The sequence below is a fragment of the Blennius ocellaris genome (assembly GCF_963422515.1).
Source record: "Blennius ocellaris genome assembly, chromosome: 3".
In the NCBI taxonomy this organism is placed as follows: Eukaryota; Metazoa; Chordata; class Actinopteri; order Blenniiformes; family Blenniidae; genus Blennius; species Blennius ocellaris.
The window spans coordinates 13,553,085-13,574,438 of NC_137652.1; the positions used below are offsets into that span (position 1 = coordinate 13,553,085).

General features: G+C 40.1%; 1 protein-coding gene across 1 annotated transcript in view; it reads right to left on the bottom strand.

Moving 5' to 3' along the window:
• adgrl3.1 (adhesion G protein-coupled receptor L3.1) overlaps nucleotides 1-21,354 on the bottom strand; it is a 119,941-nt gene that overhangs the window by 79,689 nt on the left and 18,898 nt on the right. The window contains exons 3-4 of the mRNA XM_080520590.1: nucleotides 9,477-9,642; nucleotides 3,778-3,991 (exon numbers count right to left, since the gene is read on the bottom strand). Of these exons, the coding sequence (XP_080376716.1) occupies nucleotides 3,778-3,991; nucleotides 9,477-9,636 (374 nt within the window). The 5' untranslated portion in view covers nucleotides 9,637-9,642. The remainder of the gene's footprint in view (nucleotides 1-3,777; nucleotides 3,992-9,476; nucleotides 9,643-21,354) is intronic.

Genomic DNA, 21,354 nt, shown 5'->3' on the forward strand with positions numbered 1-21,354 from the left:
GAGCAGGAGGGAGAACAACTCCCCACCCGCGTCTTTCTTGTCAAAGTGGCTTTCCTTTGTGATGTGGGATGGAAAGTGAGGAACAGAGAGCAATAGAGAGAATGAGAGCGGGGAGAAAGAAAGGGAGAAGGGCAAACAAGGTGAGAAGGTGTGAGAGGTGTTATCGAGGCATCAGGGGAAAATCTGTTTGAAGTCTAGAAGTAATTTTCTAACACGATCGCTGTGGCAGAAGTAGCAAAACAGACTTTGTGTGCCTGTGTGCACTGTCTACACATTCTTCAGACTGTCCACACTTGGAGCCTCAAGTGCGCGATTGCATGTGTGTGTGAGATTAAGAGACAGAGGGAAAGAGAGTGTACTGAAATGTACTTGGTCCATGAAGCACTCAAGTATCAGTGAGGGACAAGGAGTGCATTGTGAAGCGTCACCGGAGAAGCCATCAAGTCATTTTTATGTGCATAAATGGCTATAACTTGTAGGCGTTTCACCATTTCGGCTTGCAACTTTCTCCCGGTGTTGAATTGAAGCAACACTCAAACGTTGGGCAGGTATAACTCTCCCTAGTGGCAGTTTAATGTTCACTCACACCCTGGCTGTAACCGACATTTACAGCTTTGAAAATACAGTGAAACCGATACCATTTTTTGGGAATAGAATGCAGTTGTGCATTGAGGTATATTAAAAAGCAGAATCATACACACATTTTCTTAATTTATCAATATAGTGAAAACATTAAGGAAAACATTAAGGAAACTGCAAAAGACCTTAAAACCAATCGACCTCAGAAGCACCTGAAAACGAAGGCGCTTAGGTTCAAAACCTGATAAAATGTAGCGAGTCATTGAACTGAGGCCAGTGTATCACTAAAACAGATTAAGCGTAACTTTCATGGCCACGGCTTTGTTTCCCCCTTCAACCCAGTGTATCCCAGTGGGGAGATAATCTGGGAAATGCAGCAGTATCAGGTCCTTTCTAGGTTGCCTGAGAAGCCTTGTGAGACCCTCTGGAGATATGAGGCTTTGATATCAAGACCAATTATGTGGTATGGGCACACACACGCACCAACATACATACAGATACATGCACAAATTTACAATTACACACACAAAGGCACACACACGCTCTCTCTGGCCTTGGAGAGTGGTAGAGAGAGGAAAACAAAGAGAGAATGTGATACTGAGGAAACACTGGGCAGGCGGAACATGCTCTGATTTTATCAGCCAGTTGAACTGAGCTTGAAAGCAAAAGACGATACAGACATAGAGGGAATGAGAGAGTAGAAACCAGAGGAGCTGAAAGAGACTGAAGTAGAAGGATGTGTGAGTGGAAAGGAGCTGGAGGCACACATGCATACTGACACACACACACACACCAGCGCACACACATATCTGCGATGTGTGCAAAAACCTAAAAGAAGAGCTTGGTCCATGTGTCCACATGCACTGAACGTGTGCATTCACACATTTTGAGATGTCCTCTGTATATTCATGGGAAACATTGTTGCCACTCATTACGTGCATGAGCCTCAGTGTGCCTGGCTCGTGTCGGTGTCCATGCAGCACTGTGGGCCTGGACACTTGAGAAAAACACGCTTAAAGCTTCTTGTGACATAAACACCCACCCTCTGTGAAAATATATGTGATAAACAGTTGTTTCTGGTCTGAGTCACCTCCACAGAGGATCCCTCAAGATTAACTTTGGCCTCTGGCTCTGCTAATTGGAGCTTACAGTCTGGTGTAGCCCCTGGGCAGTGTGTGTGTGTGTGTGTGTGTGTGTGTGTGTGTGTGTGTGTGTGTGTGTGTGTGTGTGTGTGTGTGTGTGTGTGTGTGTGTGTGTGTGTGTGTGTGTGTGTGTGTGTGTGTGTGTGTGAATTATGGATGGACCGGGCAGAAGGAGAGTGGCCACACAAGCTGCAGCTGCCAGAGCGAGAAAAGAGCCAGGCGAAAGCAATCGCAATCAGACCACCGCCACACTACAAAGACAGGTGGTTTAATGGAGAAACAGAGAGAGTACGAAGTACCGAAAATAAGATGACAGTAATATGGAGGCAGATAAAAGACGAGAGGGAAAATGATGGGACAACGGGAGGATGCACTCAAAGTAACATGTGATCTGAAAAACCGAGATACTAATGGTGACATTATTGAATTATTTATGTCCAGAATTCTCATTATAGAGCATTGCTTTTTACTCATTGCTATATTTGTCCTGCTACTATTTCCTATCACTTCTCACCATCATACCTGCACAGTGCACAATCATTATTGTACAGTGTGCATGAACACCACAATAAAACCTCCCATCCATTGAATCCATCTATTCAATCAACCATCCATACTTCTACCTCCTATACCACTGAATCCTGTTCAGGGATGTTGGGTGCTATAGCCAATCCAAGCTAACTATAGGCAAGGGCGGGATACACCCTGGACAGATCACCAGTCTATCACAGGACAAACACAGAGAGACAAACAACCACACACTCACACTCACGTGGGAGAACATGCAAATTCCACACAGAAACCTAACCACTAGCCAGAAAACAAAAGAGCATTTCAGTAATATATGTGCCGAAGCTTTGATTTCCAGGTGACCGCAAACTATTTCCAACAAAGCATACACTATAACCTTTATTTCATAAAAGAAAAGGGGTGAAACACTTCACCCGACTTTATTTACTGGCTGTTATTGATCTATTACTATTATCTGTGAAAGCTCTAAACCTTTGTGCCACTGTGTTCTATTTACAAAAACTGCAAATAATAGAAATGCTCACAGATTATGCTAGATTCAGCAGATTTATTTTCACCTTTGTGAAATGGTCACACATTTAATTCTCAGGGTCAAAGCAAAGAAGCAGAACAAAATTCATGCTGGATAGTTGTTATGCTGTGTGCTCGGTTATATGCAATAGAATGCATGATGGATTGTTGTGTTACAGCATAGAAATAGAGCCAGAATTTCCTATTTGCAATATGACAATAATATTCATGCAAGCATATGACGCTCCTGAAGTCTGTCATGTCCTGTTTTCTTGGTACAACTCTTTGAAATCTGACCACAGCAATGACGAAAGAGCAATCAAGAGTTGTTCGAACAGTGAGCTGCTTTCAAACAGACTTGTCCTGCTTATTTGATGATGACCAAAGAGAAATAAATTACACTAACATGGCAAGTGTCAATTGCACCCCAAACCAGACCATTCTGATTATATCCACAGTTTCCATAACAGCTTCCCTGGCAGGTGTATTTTATTTGTATTGTCTGGATTTATATTCAATTCAATTCAAATGTATTTATATAGCACCCAATACAACACAGTCATTTCTTGGTGCTTTTAGCAGCCACTCATTGCTGTGATCATTCTGGAAGTGTAATGCTATCGGTATTCAGAACTTGACTCATATTTAAGCAGGGTGAATTCTAAATAGCCAGTTGACATTGCACACCTACTTTAGCTTGGATGTTTGGGACTTAAGAGAAGTAAATAAAGCATTTCAAAGTGTTGCCGCTTTGGCTCTGTTTTTGAGCAATGAGTCAGCCTTCAACATTGCACTAAAGAATACCATGGGACTAACATAATTAACAAATCAATGCACAGAATTAATCACGTTCACTGTGGCTGTCCAATTTTTTTTCTGCCACTCTCAGGAAATGTGAAGTATTCTGCACAATTAGTCGATAAAGGCATCCTGCAAGGAGTTTCACACTTTCACATGTACGTATATTTCTCACCTTATTTACTAACCCGAACACATATAGTACGTATTCACTGACCTGAGTGACATGATCTTGTACGCATCAGGCAAGTAGCACCGCGTGTTCTCCATCTGGGCGGGGTCCGAGTCGCAGATCTTATCGTCAGTGCGGCCATAGTTGGCGCTCTCGATCATGATGACATCCGTGCCCGGGCAGCGTAGTTCAATGGGGTAGGACTCGCAGGATAGCTCCCGACGGACCACTGCCATGGGGATTGGAGCACGGCCATAGACTGGACATAGATAGAAATCAAACACATTAAAATTAGTGCAAACATGTGATTTGGAGCAACTATCTATACTGCACACCAAACAGCTGTAATACTGAACTATTTATTGAGCTGTCTTCATGTGCACCGGGGGCTAAATTGTACAATAATATATTGTGTTCAACTAAAACTGTATTTGTACCCTTGTCATATAGATGTAATTATCCGTACAATTCGAAAACAATAGCACCACGGAAGGGCATGTCCACTGTCGCGAGTGAGCCGACTCGGTAATTACTGTTTTGCAGTTAGCAGTTTCAGACATCATTTGAGATAGAGAGTAATTGCTGAGCAATTTCAACAGACATTTAGAGCTGCAGAGATTATTCGAAGATGGCAATGCTTAATTATTCTCAGAAGTTGCAAATTTGATGCATACATCCAGTTGCACTGCGCTGAAATGGGAAACATGTCATTAATGCCAATGAGACGGAAGCGACTGAAATCTCAGATCTTGAAAAGATTGAAAAGTCGGTTCCACATGACGACATTATCATTAAAAACCAAAGGAGCCCAAGATGTCTAAACAAAGCACAGTGCTTACATGTGTCTCACTGTGCCTTACATTTAATGTTACATAACATTACTATTGTACATCAAAGTGTTATGCAAATTTGTCATGATGAGACCTGTGATATAGGCACATAAGTGTTGTGTGGTATCAAGGGTCTGAAGCTGGATGTCCCAGGGATTTTGCTTGTTGTGATGTTTTTATTCTCTGCTCTCGAGAGCTGCAATCCCTGGGAGCATCAGTGATTATCCCTTGACAGATAGGTTGAGGCTTAGGTGTTCACTTGTGTTGTTCGCTTTTCTTCCGCCCCTGCGTTAATAATGCAGATTTTTATGTTCAACTGTGTGTCAGCAGCTATCCTATCCATCAATCTCACCAGAGAATGTCTGCTTTTTATGGCGCAATATACATAGTATGCATTTTGCCTGGTGACTAAACATATACACAATATTAGATTCAAGCAAGAGTACCGTTTATAACATGAGGCCCTGACTCGGTGATTAGGTCTACTTGCTTTTTCATTTCACTTTTACTATTATGAAAGAATATGTCGCTCCAAGTAATTTCTTGAAAACACCCATTCTCACATGCATACACATATGCATCCATAGACACAGACCTACAGGCGAGACACAGCACCACCTTCCTTGCTCTCCTTGTCGCAGTAACCATAGCAACTCTGTCCTCCCTCTCTTGGCTCTCTCATTGGTTGGAGGAGCGTCATGGTTACACAAATGCAGCAGAGAATCTGAATGAGCTCAATGACACTCTGCCCGAGATCAACTTAATACCGCCCTTCACAACATCACACACACACACACACACACACACACACACACACACACACACACACACACACACACACACACACACACACACACACACACACACACACACACACACACACACACACACACACGAATACAAATGCACTGACTGATGGAACGCAGAGGTAAAATTTACAGCCAGGGTAGCCAATAACTGTGTGGCGCCGTTACCTCAGGGCACAACAATGTGGCAGGCACTGGCTTAGAGATAAGACTGATATAAAAGTGACATTTACTGAAAATGTCCTGTCTAATGAACAGACACTTGCACATGCATGTATATATATATATCACCCCAGGCGGCGATTTAACCTGGAGCTTGTGCTCAAACGTGGATGATTTAGGATCTGTCCTACAGTTGTGTTTGGACACCAGGTTATTATTGGGATATTTTATTCTGTGTCAGCTCATTAGTTGTTTTTTTGTTATGGCTGCATCAGGATTGGTTCTTCTGCAAGCACCAAGCTTGAATTTTGGAGAGGGGGGTTAATTGAAGCGTGCAGGGATCAATACACAGTATTGTTTGGCAGCTGTCAAGACTCGCTTTGGATCAGACATCTTACAGTGTAGCCCACTGGGCAAGAAGCAAGCATTATGACACAAACGCACATGCCCACTCACGCACAGCTGAAATGAGAAGTCCGTTTGTCTTCCAATTAAAAACCACTTTGCCTTCATAAGCTGCAGTAAATGCTTTGACTTCCACACACCATCATCTGCCACCTTTTAATTTATCTATTTATATCAGCTGTCTCACCTATTGAACTGCAGTGTTTAACCTGCCTCAGAGGGACTCACTCAACACATATTTCTGTCACTTTTTTTTTTTTTCACAAACAAGTATGTGCACCCTCACAGCAGGACCTCCTCATACAAGCAGAGCAAACATGTTTATGCATTACCAAACACAGACTGTGTGCCCACATTGAACTCGCTGTCTTTGCCTATGTAATAACGCGCGAGGTGGAGAGTGCATGTTAATGTGTCTGTCATTAGTTGTGTAAGTGGTGACAGAAACTTGGCAGCCACGGACAGTACAGACAATCTTATTCAGACACTCTCATTGCCTCAGGGGGATGAAACAAAAGGATATCGATTTTTACATTTGGGCCAAGAACAAGAGAGTGGCGAACGAGGTGGATAGATGGAAAGAAAGAGAAAAAAGAGGGTGAGAGGGAAGAAGAGAGAGAGATTTAAAAGGTGATCTCTCACTCGAACTGCCAAAGATTTTGGCCAGTGCTGGTGTCTAAAATGTAGGTCCTGTGAGTTAAACCTTAAAACAACACATTCTCCAGTGCACAAGATCTTATAAAAGGTAAGGTTAGCAATATTTAAAGCGTTTTTGTTTTTGTCAATAAATCCCAAGACACAAAACAAAACATGAATTTATCCTACTCAGTCTGTGCAGCCAAATCATGACCCAGCTTCTTTTTCTTTTTTGTACTCTCAGTTTAGGACACAGATAGATCACTGCCTACCAAATAAAGGCTTGTTGGAAGTGGAGGAGCTGACATTCAGTGTGCGGTAGAAAATCCTTGTGTAGGATTTACTCTATGTAGTTATAGCAAGGCTAATTTTAGTCTGGGACCTTCTTCCTTTGGGATTTTTCCTCAAAACCTTTCCAACAAAGAATATTAATGAATTAATTTGTGCCCCCAATCTTTGTTCAAGACTCTATTACAAACTCATAAATAAGGTGTACGGTGTAATGATTTTTTTTATGCAACACCATTTTAATAATTAATATATGTTTGTTTGTTTCTTTTTGTTTCTTTTGGAGAACCGTTGGCAGTGCATTTATTTAAAAATGTATTACTCTTAAAAATCTATTTAAATGTCCACTCATTTATAATATCAAAAAGCTAACAGGCAAACCAATGGGGGTGCAAATGAAAAGCCTACAGTCATGGATTGGCTGTGGTCTTTAAATTGCATTCATAGATAACATTTACTCAGTAACAGTCGTCTGCTTTAACATTATAAGATGTCCATGTATTTAATGCACTTTGCTTTGAAGTCCATTAAATCGATCATCACTTTATTGCATTTTTTACCAGCAATGTGAGAAATAAGTACATTTTATCAACTGCAAACTCTTTTACACCAGAAATATACTCAAAGCCCCATAATAAAAAAATACCTATAATTTTTTGGGGGGAGGATTGTAAAAAGTGATGTTTTCCTATTCCTCTTTACTTGTCTTCTTAACCCTGGAATAAATAACAAGACATGGCTCGGTGAGGAAGATGGAACGCTTGCCTCTGTGTGTCCTCAAGCTAAACAGTCTTTGTTTCAACTAATCCTTGCTAAGTATAAACAGCACAATTTGCATATGTCGACTTATTCTTTAGACATTGATGCAAATACCTTTGACTGAAACTCATCTCTTGGTGTTAAAGCAAAGCCCTCTGTGTTTGTGTGTCTGAGTGGCTGCCTGTGAGCTCGTCCTTCTGTGTGGCTGACTCCGTTCATGCACGCGTCTTTAAGACAGATCTGTGTCCACAGTGGGTGTGCAATATTTCACTGTTTAAAGTATATCATCTGTGAGCATGAATGGCAACTGACATGTGAACCTATGTTTGTGTGTACGTGTGTGTGTGCGTGCGTGTGTGTGTGTGTGTGTGTGTGTGTGTGTGTGTGTGTGTGTGTGTGTGTGTGTGTGTGTGTGTGTGTGTCTGTGAAAACAGTGTGATTGACAGTTGCCATTAATAGGATTAAATCCAAGTGAGCCGGAGCTCCCTCTTCAATTCTTCAAAGCCCACATCACAGTGAAGGAGAGGAAACACACAGATGGCCCACTAGGGCAACATCTGCCCTCTTCCCGGGTACGTTCCTTCCTGCATAAGTGTTCAATATAATTCTGCTCATTGATAAGATAGAAAATATACTTACTGTAAATGGTTTTCTAGCTGGACTGCGTCTATTTGGCCTTGAGATGTGGATGGGGTGCAACAAATAGTATACTTCTTTTTTTTTTTTCTCGCACTGGAGCTAAAAACATGTTCAACTGAAATTGCCTATCGTTTCTTACAAATATTCCGTGCCGACAGAGAAAATGAAATGCAACTTACATTTGTGTTACAAGCACTGCAACAATTTCATGTATCTTTTGGAGAAAAGGGGGTTTGTTTGAACAAGTGAGCTATTAACAACGTGGCAGTAAACCAGTAGATATATTGGTTTGAGTCAAGGTTGAGCTGGGTGCGTGGCCTTTCTACATTAAATCTGCATGTTCTTCCTCTGCACAAGAAGGTTTTCTCTCCTTTTCCCCAATTCCTCCCACAACCAAAATTTTTTATTTGAGATCAGTTGCAGCCAGCCAGTATATGTGCTGGTTTGTCTTTTTGTGTTGTCTCACTCTTAACCTGACCGAAGTGAAGCCTGCCTTCACCCAAAGTCAGCTGTGATTGGTTTCAGCCCCACGAGACCCCAAATTGGACAAGGCAGTGCAGAAGATACAAGAACGGTTGTCTTCTGCCTCTTTTTTCAAAGTAAAATGTAAAAAGAGCATTAAAATGGGCTAGCTTTTTACACAATATAACTGGTTGACAATATAAGGTATATATAATATGATAATCAGCAGTTTCTTAGTATTTTAAGGAGAATGTTGGGTTCAAAAGACTGAACCTTTGCATTAAGTATTTTTTTATTAACCTCGAACACAATGGGGTTTTTTTTTTTGTTTTTTGTTTTGTAATTCTTAATTTCATTCAAAGGTAAAAAATAAAAAAAATTAAAAATTAAATAATTGAATAAAAATAAACAGTCTTCACAGCAAAACTTCTAGTTCACATTTTAAACGAAAAGGAGAAGAAAAGATTACTCTTATTATGTCTGCCCTTTAGTTGCCTTTCAATACCTTCACAATGTTCAACATTCTACATATATAAATATTTTGATATTTTTAAGCATTCTATGTACAGAATTTACAGTATACACAAAAAATAATCATAATTTCATGTTTGCTTAAATCAAAATATCTCATATCATCTCATATATATATATATGTTCAATTCTTAAAGGAATAAACAATGCAGTATGTTTGCAGTATTGGTAACTAGGATGTTTAAATGTAATTTTAAGGTAAAAAAAATGAATAAAAATGTCTTACCGATGGCAATGGGAGCAAACAAGGTTGAGATGAAGAGGAGACATCTGGTCCACATGACGTCTGAGGTTGACCTGGAAGTAGAACCGGAGGTACTTCCTGCTGAGCCCAGACGATCTTGTGGTGAGCTGATTCTCTCACAGCTCACTGTTCCTGACACCATACAGGCCTGCAAGCAGCCACAGAAGGGATATGCTCACTTTGCTGCCATGCAAATCCAAACACAAGATGCGTCATTAAGCTCAATGGACTAAATGAAAATTTTATCCATAACACATGCATGCTAAAGAACATGTCATTGCTCTTTTCGCTACCTGTTATGTCAATCAGAATCAAGTTGCATTACACATTTTATTGTTATGTCTGCTATCTACCTGGGAATGATCACAATTTCTAAGAATAAACAACTATTGTTTTTATTTGTAGTAAAGCCAGCACATTTGAAAAATAATCCTGATGGTTTTCTTTTTTTTTTATTAATTAATGGATCAGTTTTGTGACTTTTACTAATAGATTGCCTCAACAAGAACAAATAGCTTCATTGAAATAGCAAAAACAAAGATTTCTCAGGCGCTCTATTACATTGTTTACTCATGCAAGATTGACGTTTTAACAAACAACACAATGCTCAGGTCAGTGTGGCTTTCTGTAGACATATGTCACAGTGGATAAGACAGCAATCGATGATTATCTTGAGAGAAATAAAGAGTCAAGCATGGTTAAGAAGCAGAACAGCGCAGCACCTCAGATAGGTACAATCAAAATTCCAATAAGTGTATTTTTGCACAGCATGAACAGACTTTATGGAAAATAAATACATGCAGAATACGAGGACAAGTCAAATTAGTGAAGAAAAACACTTATGGATTTGAAGATGCCTCTGGTAGTAAATAAAGCTTTTCCACAGAGAGTATTTATGAGGCTAAAAGCCTATCAATCAATGAAAACTACATGATTAGGTTGAAAATTGGATGGTGATCCTCTAATTATGTATGTATACACATTGCCCAGTGGCATACATTGTACATTATGTAATTCAAAATAGCTGTTAAACTATTTTAAATTCCATGGACATTTGTTTAATAACAGACAAGGACTTTGTGCACCATTAAGTTATTCTAAAATTTTATTTTTATTGTCCCAATGGAGTTCTGAATTAACTCACATTACACAGCAACCACCTCTAAACAAATCAGATCCGATTTGATTTTTGCAGTAACATTCAATACAACTGAAATATAACTATGATGGGGCTGTACAGTGAAGTAGTGGTTAGTACTCTTGCTTCTTAATACTAATACTCCAGTTTCCTTCCATTAACTCCAGTGACCCCTGACCCTGACTTGAATAAAGTGGCAAAGAGGGTCAATCCATGAATACATGTATGTAAAATGAATGCATGGTTGGGACAACTGTACATGTATTGAAAAGGGCTGCATTTCACAACAGAACATGTGCCAAATACAACAAATCTGTGAAAGAAATGCAAGACTTAATGCATAATGTTGGGCTGTAGACTCATTAACAATAGAAAAGAGAGTAAAAGAGGAACTAATGTTTTCATAATTGTGCTTCTGTCTATATTAAGACTCGCTTGAGTTGCATTTCCACATCAGCATCAAAGTGTGAAATGTATTGATGTCCCTATCTAATTGTTCATTTCATGGTCCATCAGCAATAAACAATTAATAAGTGGATGGTCTATGAGATAAGTTAAAGGAGGAGACAGACTGGTAAGAATTGTTTCGCCTTCATTTTTTTCTGATCTGATTAAGACCAGCATTGTTCAATCACTTGCGCTCTCATCCGCTTGTTCAACCAACAAGTTACTCTATCACTTTTGTTCCTTTGGGTTTTTGTTTTGTTTTGTTTTGGGTTTTTTTTAAACAAGCAGAAGGGTTAGTGCTTTGTAAAGTTCATTATGCAATAAGCCCAGTAGATGTTAAATAAACATAATTTATTATGGGAGCAGTTGAAAGGTAACAGAAGCCTTATTTTGTGCCCAAATGATTACTGTTCTCATGGGATCCCGAACCCAGCTACAAATAAATAGGAATGTCAACTTTGTCTGTGTGACAGGAAGAAATATAGTGAATAGAGATAGAGCGAGAGAGATGCTGCAGAAATCTGCGATAGCCAGGGACAGATGGAGCAAAGCAGACAGCAAGACCCAGGGGAAATGCATCATGTGTAACAGAGACTATTGATCAGTGTGACCATATCATTTTGGCCCAGCAGAGACTAAGACAATAGCCAGCGATCTCCGTCATGCCATGCTGTGAAGGCAAGTAGCTGCTTTTGTCTCCATCTCTCTCTCTCTCTTAGATATTTGTGATGGCTTCAACAACCATTATCGGAAATCATTTCCTTTTATTCATAGGAAACATCAGAATGACACAGACTTGTTTTTTTTTTTTTTTTTGCTTTTTTTTTCAAGCCACCAGAAGCATATTGCACATGCATAATGCATCCTCTGAACTTCTGCAATGACAAAAAGCCTCGTGCTGCAAACATGACAGACAGATATACCCAGAGGCACATGTACACTGCAGAATATGAATCCCTGAGACCAGACCAGAGACGTACAACATGATAAGAACTGTGTAGTCATCTGGGTTTTTATCGTCTCTTTCCTTGGATGTCACAATAATTGAAAATTAATTCAAAGTTATGACAGTAGAATTACAGGATTCAATTCCTGTAAACCATAGTGAAACACTTATTTCAATTTGAAATATTGGGCGAGACACTTTCTTGCCGTGTTGGCAATTTGCTTACAAGTCCTCTTGCTGAAGTTAAAACATTCACTGGTAATTGTAATTACGTGATTGTGAGCTATTTTAATTCAGTACAGACCAAAACAAACTTGACTTGTTTAATAAACACAGAGACATTTCCATTTCTTTTCCGCTAGCCACTAATTGACCATAATCATCCTCCTGTTATGGAAATATGATGTAAATATTAACCGAATGTTCCTCTTTTATTGCCCCACTACTGTTTTCTTCCAATAAATTAATTGATGGTCAAAAAGGCAAGATAAGAATATAAGATAGTGCAGGTAAAGCAAAGAAAGCTTATAATTCACAACCATAACTCCAGTTCGTGCTCTATTATATACTTTTTTCTTCTTCTTTTTTTTTTTCAAATAACCTTGATTGTGACACTTACAAACATGTTCATCTTTGTGATTTTATTTCTGGTAACCGTTCCTGACAGATCCCTAATGGCACCAAAGTGATAGACTCAACAATAGACTCCTGTGTATTATTTTCTCTCCACTTAAACAACTGAACACGCTGCCCCATTGTGATTGATTGGCTCCTAACTCAGTTGAACATGAGCAATCTGACCAGCTGTCCCCAACCAGACAGAGCAGGCATACACTGACATATGGCCGGACGCCACCAGCCACAGCATTCCACTGTTTCATAATTCAAAAGCTATTCCATCACCCCGTATGCTCCACCACCATCTCACACATCAGTTAATTAACCCTCTCTCTGCTTGTGGTGTCTTCACAGACAATGGCTGCGTGAAAGCCCTGAGCAGTCCTGGACAAATCCAAACTCAAATCACTCAAGTTCTGTTCATAATTTAACAGGGCTACGTGCTAACATATGTTCAGATAATGACACAAAGTATCTTCCATCTACAGAGTCTATAAGGAAACGGTGATGGCCTAAAGCACTGCCCTGTTTAGTTGTTTTTTTCACCTGTTTTCTATTATTATCTTAATGTGTTGATTGACTCATGAATAATGGATTTATAATTATCAGAACATATGTGACGCGTCAACACTTTATATTAATCACTCGATCATGCAAATTAGATATGAAGAATATCACATGCCCCATCTATTTTGAACTTAATCAATTTTAAAATTAACAAATAATCAAGGCCTATTTTTTAAACTGAAGTCAATATCTTGAGCTTGCTCCATCTCAGTGGAGACGCTCGCAAGCAGACAGGCTGCATCTGCATAAAAGTGAGCAAAACATCCACTAATAGGTGGGATCAGAACAAAACAAATACTCGTCACAGAATCCAAGTCCTCGGCTTCATCTGCTGTTTCTATCAATTTCTGCTCAGCAGGCATCTGTTAATTACTCCGCAGTTACAAACATACATTACATTGTTATGTCTTGAGTTTTGCGCCACAGACATAAAACATATTTCACAAAAAAAAAAAAAAATCACATTTGTTGGTATTTGGGTACAGTTAGTGCAGATAAAAGTCAGAACCACACTAGATGATTTAGTGGGCCAAGAGGACAATCTGCTCCCCAGTAGTCTTTCATAAGTGACACGATCTCTATGTCCCATATTTTCCTGCCCTGAATCTTCATTTCCTACAGGGTCGGCATTAACAGAGCTGTTGCAGAGGCCACTACACTCACAGACTATATTGCATGCATCCATGAACTAATTGATGTTGGGCTTATTTTGTGCACCAAGGCAGCCTGACCCTGTGAGTGAGTGTGTATGTGCTCGTGCACGTGTGTGCATGCACTAGCGGTCCCCTAACGAGAGGCTTGCCTGTCACAGCAGCCCTCATTCGGGGATTCTCTCTTTCACTAATGAGTGCTGACCGGACTGGGCTACCTTGTCAACAGGCATCACGCACACACACACACACACACACACACACACACGTGCATGTGCATTTTACACACACACACACACACACACACACACACACACACACACACACACACACACACACACACACACACACATATGCACACCGACGCACACACACGCACACCGACCAAACACATACACACACAGACACATGCTTATCACTGGGTGCCCTCCTCTCAGCCTCCAGGCAGTAAGTCTCTAATGTGTCCATGCTGCATTTGTAGTTGACCCTTTACTTATGCTCTGAAAGGGTACCTTACGGACATGTGTGTGTGTGTGTGTGTGTGTGTGTGGACAAGTTTTGCAGAATTTAATTGATTGAATGTTTTGCAATATTGGAAAAAAATACATACACGGACGCACACGCACACACACACACACACACACACACACACACACACACACACACACACACACACACACACACACACACACACACACACACACACACACACACACAAATGTACAAATGAAATCCAGTCCTGCAAAATAAATACCTTTTTTGGGCTTATTAGTTTGAAGTTAGACTAAGGTAGAGCTAAACCAGAAGCAGTTTTGGATATATTTATGGAAGTGTTAAAGCTTGAGTGGTGTAAACCAACGCAATTTCCATCTAAAAGACCTGGATGCCTGGATGTGTCATTTTAGAAAAGTGGTGAAGCCGAAACCGTAAAACAAAAAAGAGAAACATTTTGAAGAATGTGCAAATTTTGGTATCTCCAGGCTCTCCCTAATAAGACGAAAACAGCGTATTCAGTAGGAACAACTTTAAAACAAAAAACACATCATCATTACTTAAACCCTTCATTTTGAAGAATTCATTTGTAAAATATTTGTTGACAAAGTACCATCCAAGGAAATATGTGATGTTTTTTTTTTTTTAAATAAAAAAATAAAAGAGTGATGGATGTCTCTTCAAATGTTCAAAAACAGCCACATTTTATATTTAGCCATACCAGTTTGTTTTTCAGTTTTCTCTAATTGCAGTGGATGAAACTTATGAATGTTGTTTTTTTTCCCTCCTCCCTTGCCATTTCTCTTCACTTAGTTTTTCTTCACCTGCTCTTTTCTTTCCTCTCTTTAGTCTCTTCAGTTGCTCATTCTTTGCTCTGCTGGAGAGAAGTCTGAGCGGAACAAAGCTCAGGGGGCTATGCACCATGTTCAGTAAAATGGCATGTGTCCGCCAAGCTACGGTAAATTACCTCCAGTTGGCTTGGCAGGGTAAGTTTAACCACCATGGACCATTTCTGTGTGCGAGTGCGTGTTTGTGTATGTGTGATGGAGAGGACTGGAATGAGATTGTGTGGGTGACAGAGTGTGAGTGGGTATAGGCAGTGTTTCAAATTATCATCAGCGCAGGTAGACAAGCTGGAGGAATTTTGATTAGAGTGACCACACACACACACGCACACACAGTCGCAGGTTGCTAATTTAGCAGTGTGCCACTGAAGAGGTGACTAATCAGGATAGAACCTGGTGGGAGTCTGGCCTGTGGCCTATAATGAGAGACAATAAGACACAAGTGCACATGTGCATGAGGAAACAACCACACACTTGTACCGCATACACACAATTCAAACAAAGACATGAATGCAACAGGCAAACACACATTCAAATACATACTACCAAGAAGGGTATGGTTGAAAGGTCTGCCCTCATAATTGCCCTGTGCTGATGATGCCTCAGATACTGATTAGGGGAGAGTGGCCCCTCGGTGTGACCAGAGGCTCAGGAAAAACATACTGTCGAGTCTCAACAAAATGAATGTCTTCACATGTCGACCGACCACAACATGTATCTGCACTGTTGCATGTGTCGGGGTGGTTTTGTAAGAGGGAGTGCACATACAAGCCCCCCTCGCACCACATTAAAATCACAATTAATAACGAGCCAGTGTCACATGTTTGTGGTGGCCAAATCTTAACTCAATGAGACAAACAGTCGTGTCAGCTTGTGTCCCTCATTTCAAATCTATACATCTGGCTGGTGCAACCAGATGCTGCACGGTCACTCCCACTGGCTATACGTGTGTGTGCGTGTATGTGTGTGTGTGTGTGTGTGTGTGTGTGTGTGTGTGTCTGGTGCAATGTCGGAATGTGCCCAATTGTCATCAGTGCCCTGAAGACAAGTGGCCTGGCTGACAATTTATTTCATACAGTGCGGGTTGTAAATCCTTTGTGTGGCTGAGCAGCAGAGAGCTGCAGAGTGTAGCCTTAAAGGTATAGGTCACCCCCACATCAGTATGACATGTTTTGGTCATTATGGTTTTGAGTTGAAGTTGAGAGTGAGAAAAACGAGTGGCAATAGTTCTTTTTATATGATATAAATGCTCTTTTTTTGTTGAAAAATAGTATGAAATGAGTCAAATATAAAAAACAAGATGCAATATTTTTTCACAATTGTGCACATACAGCCTTTCTATGGTTTCAAATAACTATTTAACATTTTGATGCAGTTTTTAATTTTCACCCAGTCCATTATCAATGAGTTTTGGCTACAATATGATGGCAACTATTTCAGACTGAGTTACCATCTAGGTGCGTATGTATAATTAAGTATTCAGCTTTGCAATGAGTCAAGTCCTTGTTGTCCGATAGAGGGGATGGTGCTGTTGTCCTCTTCCTGTGTTCTGTAATGTGTCAATTTTTCACTTTTTCTTTCTTTTTTTTATAAAATTGTGGATCTTGCAGTCTCAGTTTGAGTGTGAATCTCCTCATCAGATGAATCTCACCCACAGTGCACGCCCACTGCTCCATGGTGAGGGGTGGTTAGTTTGTACCATTGTCTTGTGATTGAGTTTTTACTTGCCGACAACAGTATTTTAGTTAGACATTGATCTTCTTCTTGAGTTACCTCACTTGTTATGTGTCCCAAGAATGAGACCTTACAAGGTCTAGGTATCTCATATCCTAGTATTATATTTAAAGTTAGCCATACTTAGCAATATTGTTTTATGTTTGGGGAAGTCCAGAATATGTGTGTGTGATCTACATCCATCAATCCACTCCCCTCTTGATTTTAGCAGCGCAATGCAGTTCTATATTGAATTTGTGAACTGCAGATCAAACTAGAAAATGATTTCTGGAAGTGTTCCTGAGACCCATGTTCTCTCGTTGCTCACTTCAGGGACTGAAAATTACAGCCATTCAAGATTTAACTTTGATTGTGCCCTTCTTTTCTGCTGAATTTCTTTCCATGAGTTCATGATAAGACCTGAAAAACAACTGCAGTGCTGCGGCTTTGAAAGTTTAAATCAGAAAATAGGTTAAAATATCGAGTACATTGATTATCGTTCATGAGAATTGCAAATCATTCCGACCTGATTTTAGAATTACAAATATCTTTATTTAATTAATTGGTTATCTATTACGTGGTTCCATAAAAAAAAAAGAAAAAAAAGAAATTGTAACACGATTTCAAAATAAGACAAATGATGCAGTGGAGGCTGAACTATAAGGTCATTTGCTCTGCGAGTAAAAATATATCTGTTTGCGAAATGTCCTTTTTAAAATTTTAAAAACCCTTTTAACATCATTTCCACAAAAAATGTTTCAGAGCTTTGGGTTGAACACCTCATCCTCTTCCTCCCTGTTAGACATGCTATGCCCGTCAGAAAATTGCGTCTGGGGAGGCTCTGGCTTTGACCAGACCACTGCAGTTACCGCATGGCTGCCTCTGGCTGCTCCGAGGACGCTCCCAGAAATCCGATGCATCTAAACCACCCTGAAAATCCACTGCCAAAAAAAGCACAGCCGTTTTGATTCCTCTCCGCCTGGCGGCTAGACACTACGCTCTGTTCTGCTTCGCTCTGAACTTCCTAATTCTCCAGTCTAATCAACTCTGTGTGCCCTCTTTTCCTCATGAGACAAGACGGGCTGAGGTGGAGCTGTGCTGTGAAGAACAGAGGCAGGAGGGAGGGGTCGGGGGTGAAATAAAAAGATAAAGGATAAGAGAGGAGGAAGGAAGATAAAGGAGCATCTTTGTGGAGGAGGTTAGGAAGGAAAAAGCTCAAAAATAGAGATGGAAAGATGGGATAAAGCAGTGGTGACATAGGGATGAGGACACAGAGGATAGAAAGAGGCAGTGAGAGAGAGCGAGTGCCAAAAGCGATCAGGGTGATTTGAAGGAAATTTCAAGGCAAGATATTAAGCTATGGTATTCATCTTTTGTTCTCCTTGTCAGCCCGTGCCCTAAAATATTTGGACAAAGTGTCATGAACTGAACCTCTTCCAACAGAAAATATTGCCTTAAAAAAAAGCCACTGTCCTTTTTTTCCAGGGCAAACACATATAACGCATTCAAATGACACAGGAGTCCAACAAGCTAAAGATTTAGTCAAATTCGCATGACGGAGTATTTAAAGACATGATGCCCTAAACATGTCGATAATCAAACAAAAGCATAGACTGCATTGCATGTTGGCACGTTTCACCAGAGTAAATCGGTTGACAATGACATTTTTTTTCCTGACCTACTTCAGGTCAGAAAAAAAAATCTCACTGTCACATCCAAGCTTAAATCACAGGAACATGATAAATCTAGGCGTTGTTGAAAAGGAAAAACTACCGTTGTAATGCTTAAATTTGTTATAATAATTTGGACTTTAAATTTTAAAAGTATTGTTTAAAGTTTCAGCAAATTTGGTCCACAAGCAGGAAACAGTTTGGAAAAGTAAAAAGAAGCAAAAGAAACAGATTTAGCATAGAAAAAAAAAGGCAATTTACGTTTTTAGATTTAGATGTTTTTACTTGTTAGGTTTTTGAGTGGAAATTGAAAAATAAATGTTATACCCAGTCATGGGTGCAACCCAGTAACATGAACGAATCATATGATCCCCTCAGGGATGAATGTCTCTGCATACAATCACTGCTTTCATGTGTTGTGTTTCATATGTGCACACAAACACTCAGTGGAGCACTTCAGCACATTCAAGCTCGCCAGATTTGTCAAGAAGATCAACAGTCACTGCTGAAGCACTTTTGTTATTAATAGATATGCATTCAAATACTTTTATCTCCCCCACACTTGTTTCCTACTTGTGTTGCTGTCATAATACAGTTGGCTTCTCTTTAATTAATACTACTGTAAACTTGCATGCAGCATCAAGGCCATTATCACAGTGTCATAACACCGCTGCTTGATCTCATAAGATCTTGTGCAGCTTAGGGAGAATAACAAAATATATTGCTTAACTTAGACAAGAATGTTAGCTATGACATGACTCTCTAAATAGTGAGATGTCCAGAATTGACTTTTGAAAAATGTTTGGTGATAAGTAATAAAAAAAACAAGAATGCATGAATAGGACTATACCACTTGAGTACACCGTCATACTTATGCTTACACAGGGACGTGAAGTAACCCATAAGGAGGAATAATGGTTTACAAAACTGTTCCTGATACAATCAGTTATGTCAGGTGGAGATGCTGTGATGATGAGTCCCTTTGATTTATCTGTGTTCTCCTTCATACCACCTTTTCTCTCTGCTATCGTCATGTCCCTCCTCTCTCTCTCTCTCTCTCTCTCTCTCTCGCTGTCACTGTGTTCTAAACCCAGTACTGTCACAACGGATCCGTCAAAGCCATGCCTTAAAGCCAGAGGCAGAGAGGAGTAGAGAGTTTATATGTGCGGTTGTGACAGAGAGAGAGAGAGAGCGAGAGAGAGAGAGCGAGAGAGAGAGAGAGAGAGAGAGAGAGAGAGAGAGAGAGAGAGAGAGAGAGAGAGAGAGAGAGAGAGAGAGAGAGAGAGAGTTGTCCAGTACAGTACAGAGAACAGCCACCTCAGCAGTGAATGATGCTGCATTAAAGACGAGGCAGAGACACAGGCAGGATTCGACACTCGTGGCCTAGATTTAAAGCCATATGAAATGGCTTGAATAGCAGCAGAATAAACTCAAATCTTAATGTGCACTCTATGTTGGAGGTTTATTGTCCATTTATCAATTATTTTTCAGTTTCACTCTGTCCTTCAGTTCATTTTCATCCTCCGTTGCCATCCTCAACCCAGTCTTGTTTACTCCTTTGCTTTAAAAGAATCCTTCTCCGAGCTGCCTCTTTTCATTTTGTCTTTCCTCTAAAGCTGCCTTCTCCGGTCCTCTCCATCATCTGCCTCTGTCAATCCGCCTCCTTTCGCTTTCGTCTTTTTACTGTTTTCTTTTTTCAATACATCCATTCCAGTGAAGCGATAGTTGACCTTGCACTTTGAAAAGACCCACACCAAATAAAATTTTACTTAGCGATTTGCTCTTTAAAGATTAAAAATTGTTTACTATCTCCAGGTGGCCTATTCCCACTTTTTTTCTTCCCCAAGCTAACCTTGCACTGGAGTACTGGAGAGATTCTTGCGATCCAGATAATGAGTCTCCTGCTTCTGCTTCTCTAATGTTCAGTCCAGATGCTTTAACAGAAACATGCACAAGCAAACTTTTATAGATTTGTTGGGAATCAGCAAACTTCAGAGACTCTGCACATTCTCCTGATTCACTTATAGAAAAAAAGGGATTTCTGCATAAGACATTAGGACCAAACCTTTGCTCTTGCATTACAGAGCAGATATGAACTGTGTATATCAGAGTCGTAAAATATTTATTCAAAAAGGCCTTTCTGGGGTGCTTACTGGGCTGTTCATAATTTAATAATGCATAAGCACCAACATTGGTATATAAATATAAAAGGGGGCACTTAACGCCGGATTGTCTAACTGCTGAGAAAATGGCATTGAAAATGCAGAAAGATCTACTGTAGAGAAGAGTATGTTCATTTGTCGACTGTCACCTTGAGTTATGCGCAGGAAAATACACTGGTGGACACAAACAGACATTTCTTCCTTCACATATCATAGAGTGCATTAAACGTTACAGTCTTTTTCAGTCTCTTTGATTGCGCTGCTTCGCAGAGTGGTGATGTGTGTGAAATGTCTCATGACAGATGTCCACAGTGATAGGGGAGTATTTGTCAGCAAGCGCTTTTGTTAGATATTACATTTTCACTTCTCTCCGGAAACAAAACAAAAAAAGAATCTGAACTGTACACCTAAGAACAGATTTTTTCTTCAAAGTTTACTGGGATTAAGGAGGCACAGCAGCGGTTTCTCAGAGCTAGAAAGGTACCCGGAACATTAATACATATCAAAATCACAAATTATTACTGTTCCCTGCTGGGTTGTCGCTGAGCTTCGGTTTTTCAAGCTTTGCAGGGTAAAATGGTTCGCCGTCATCTTGGATTTAACTGCGACCTT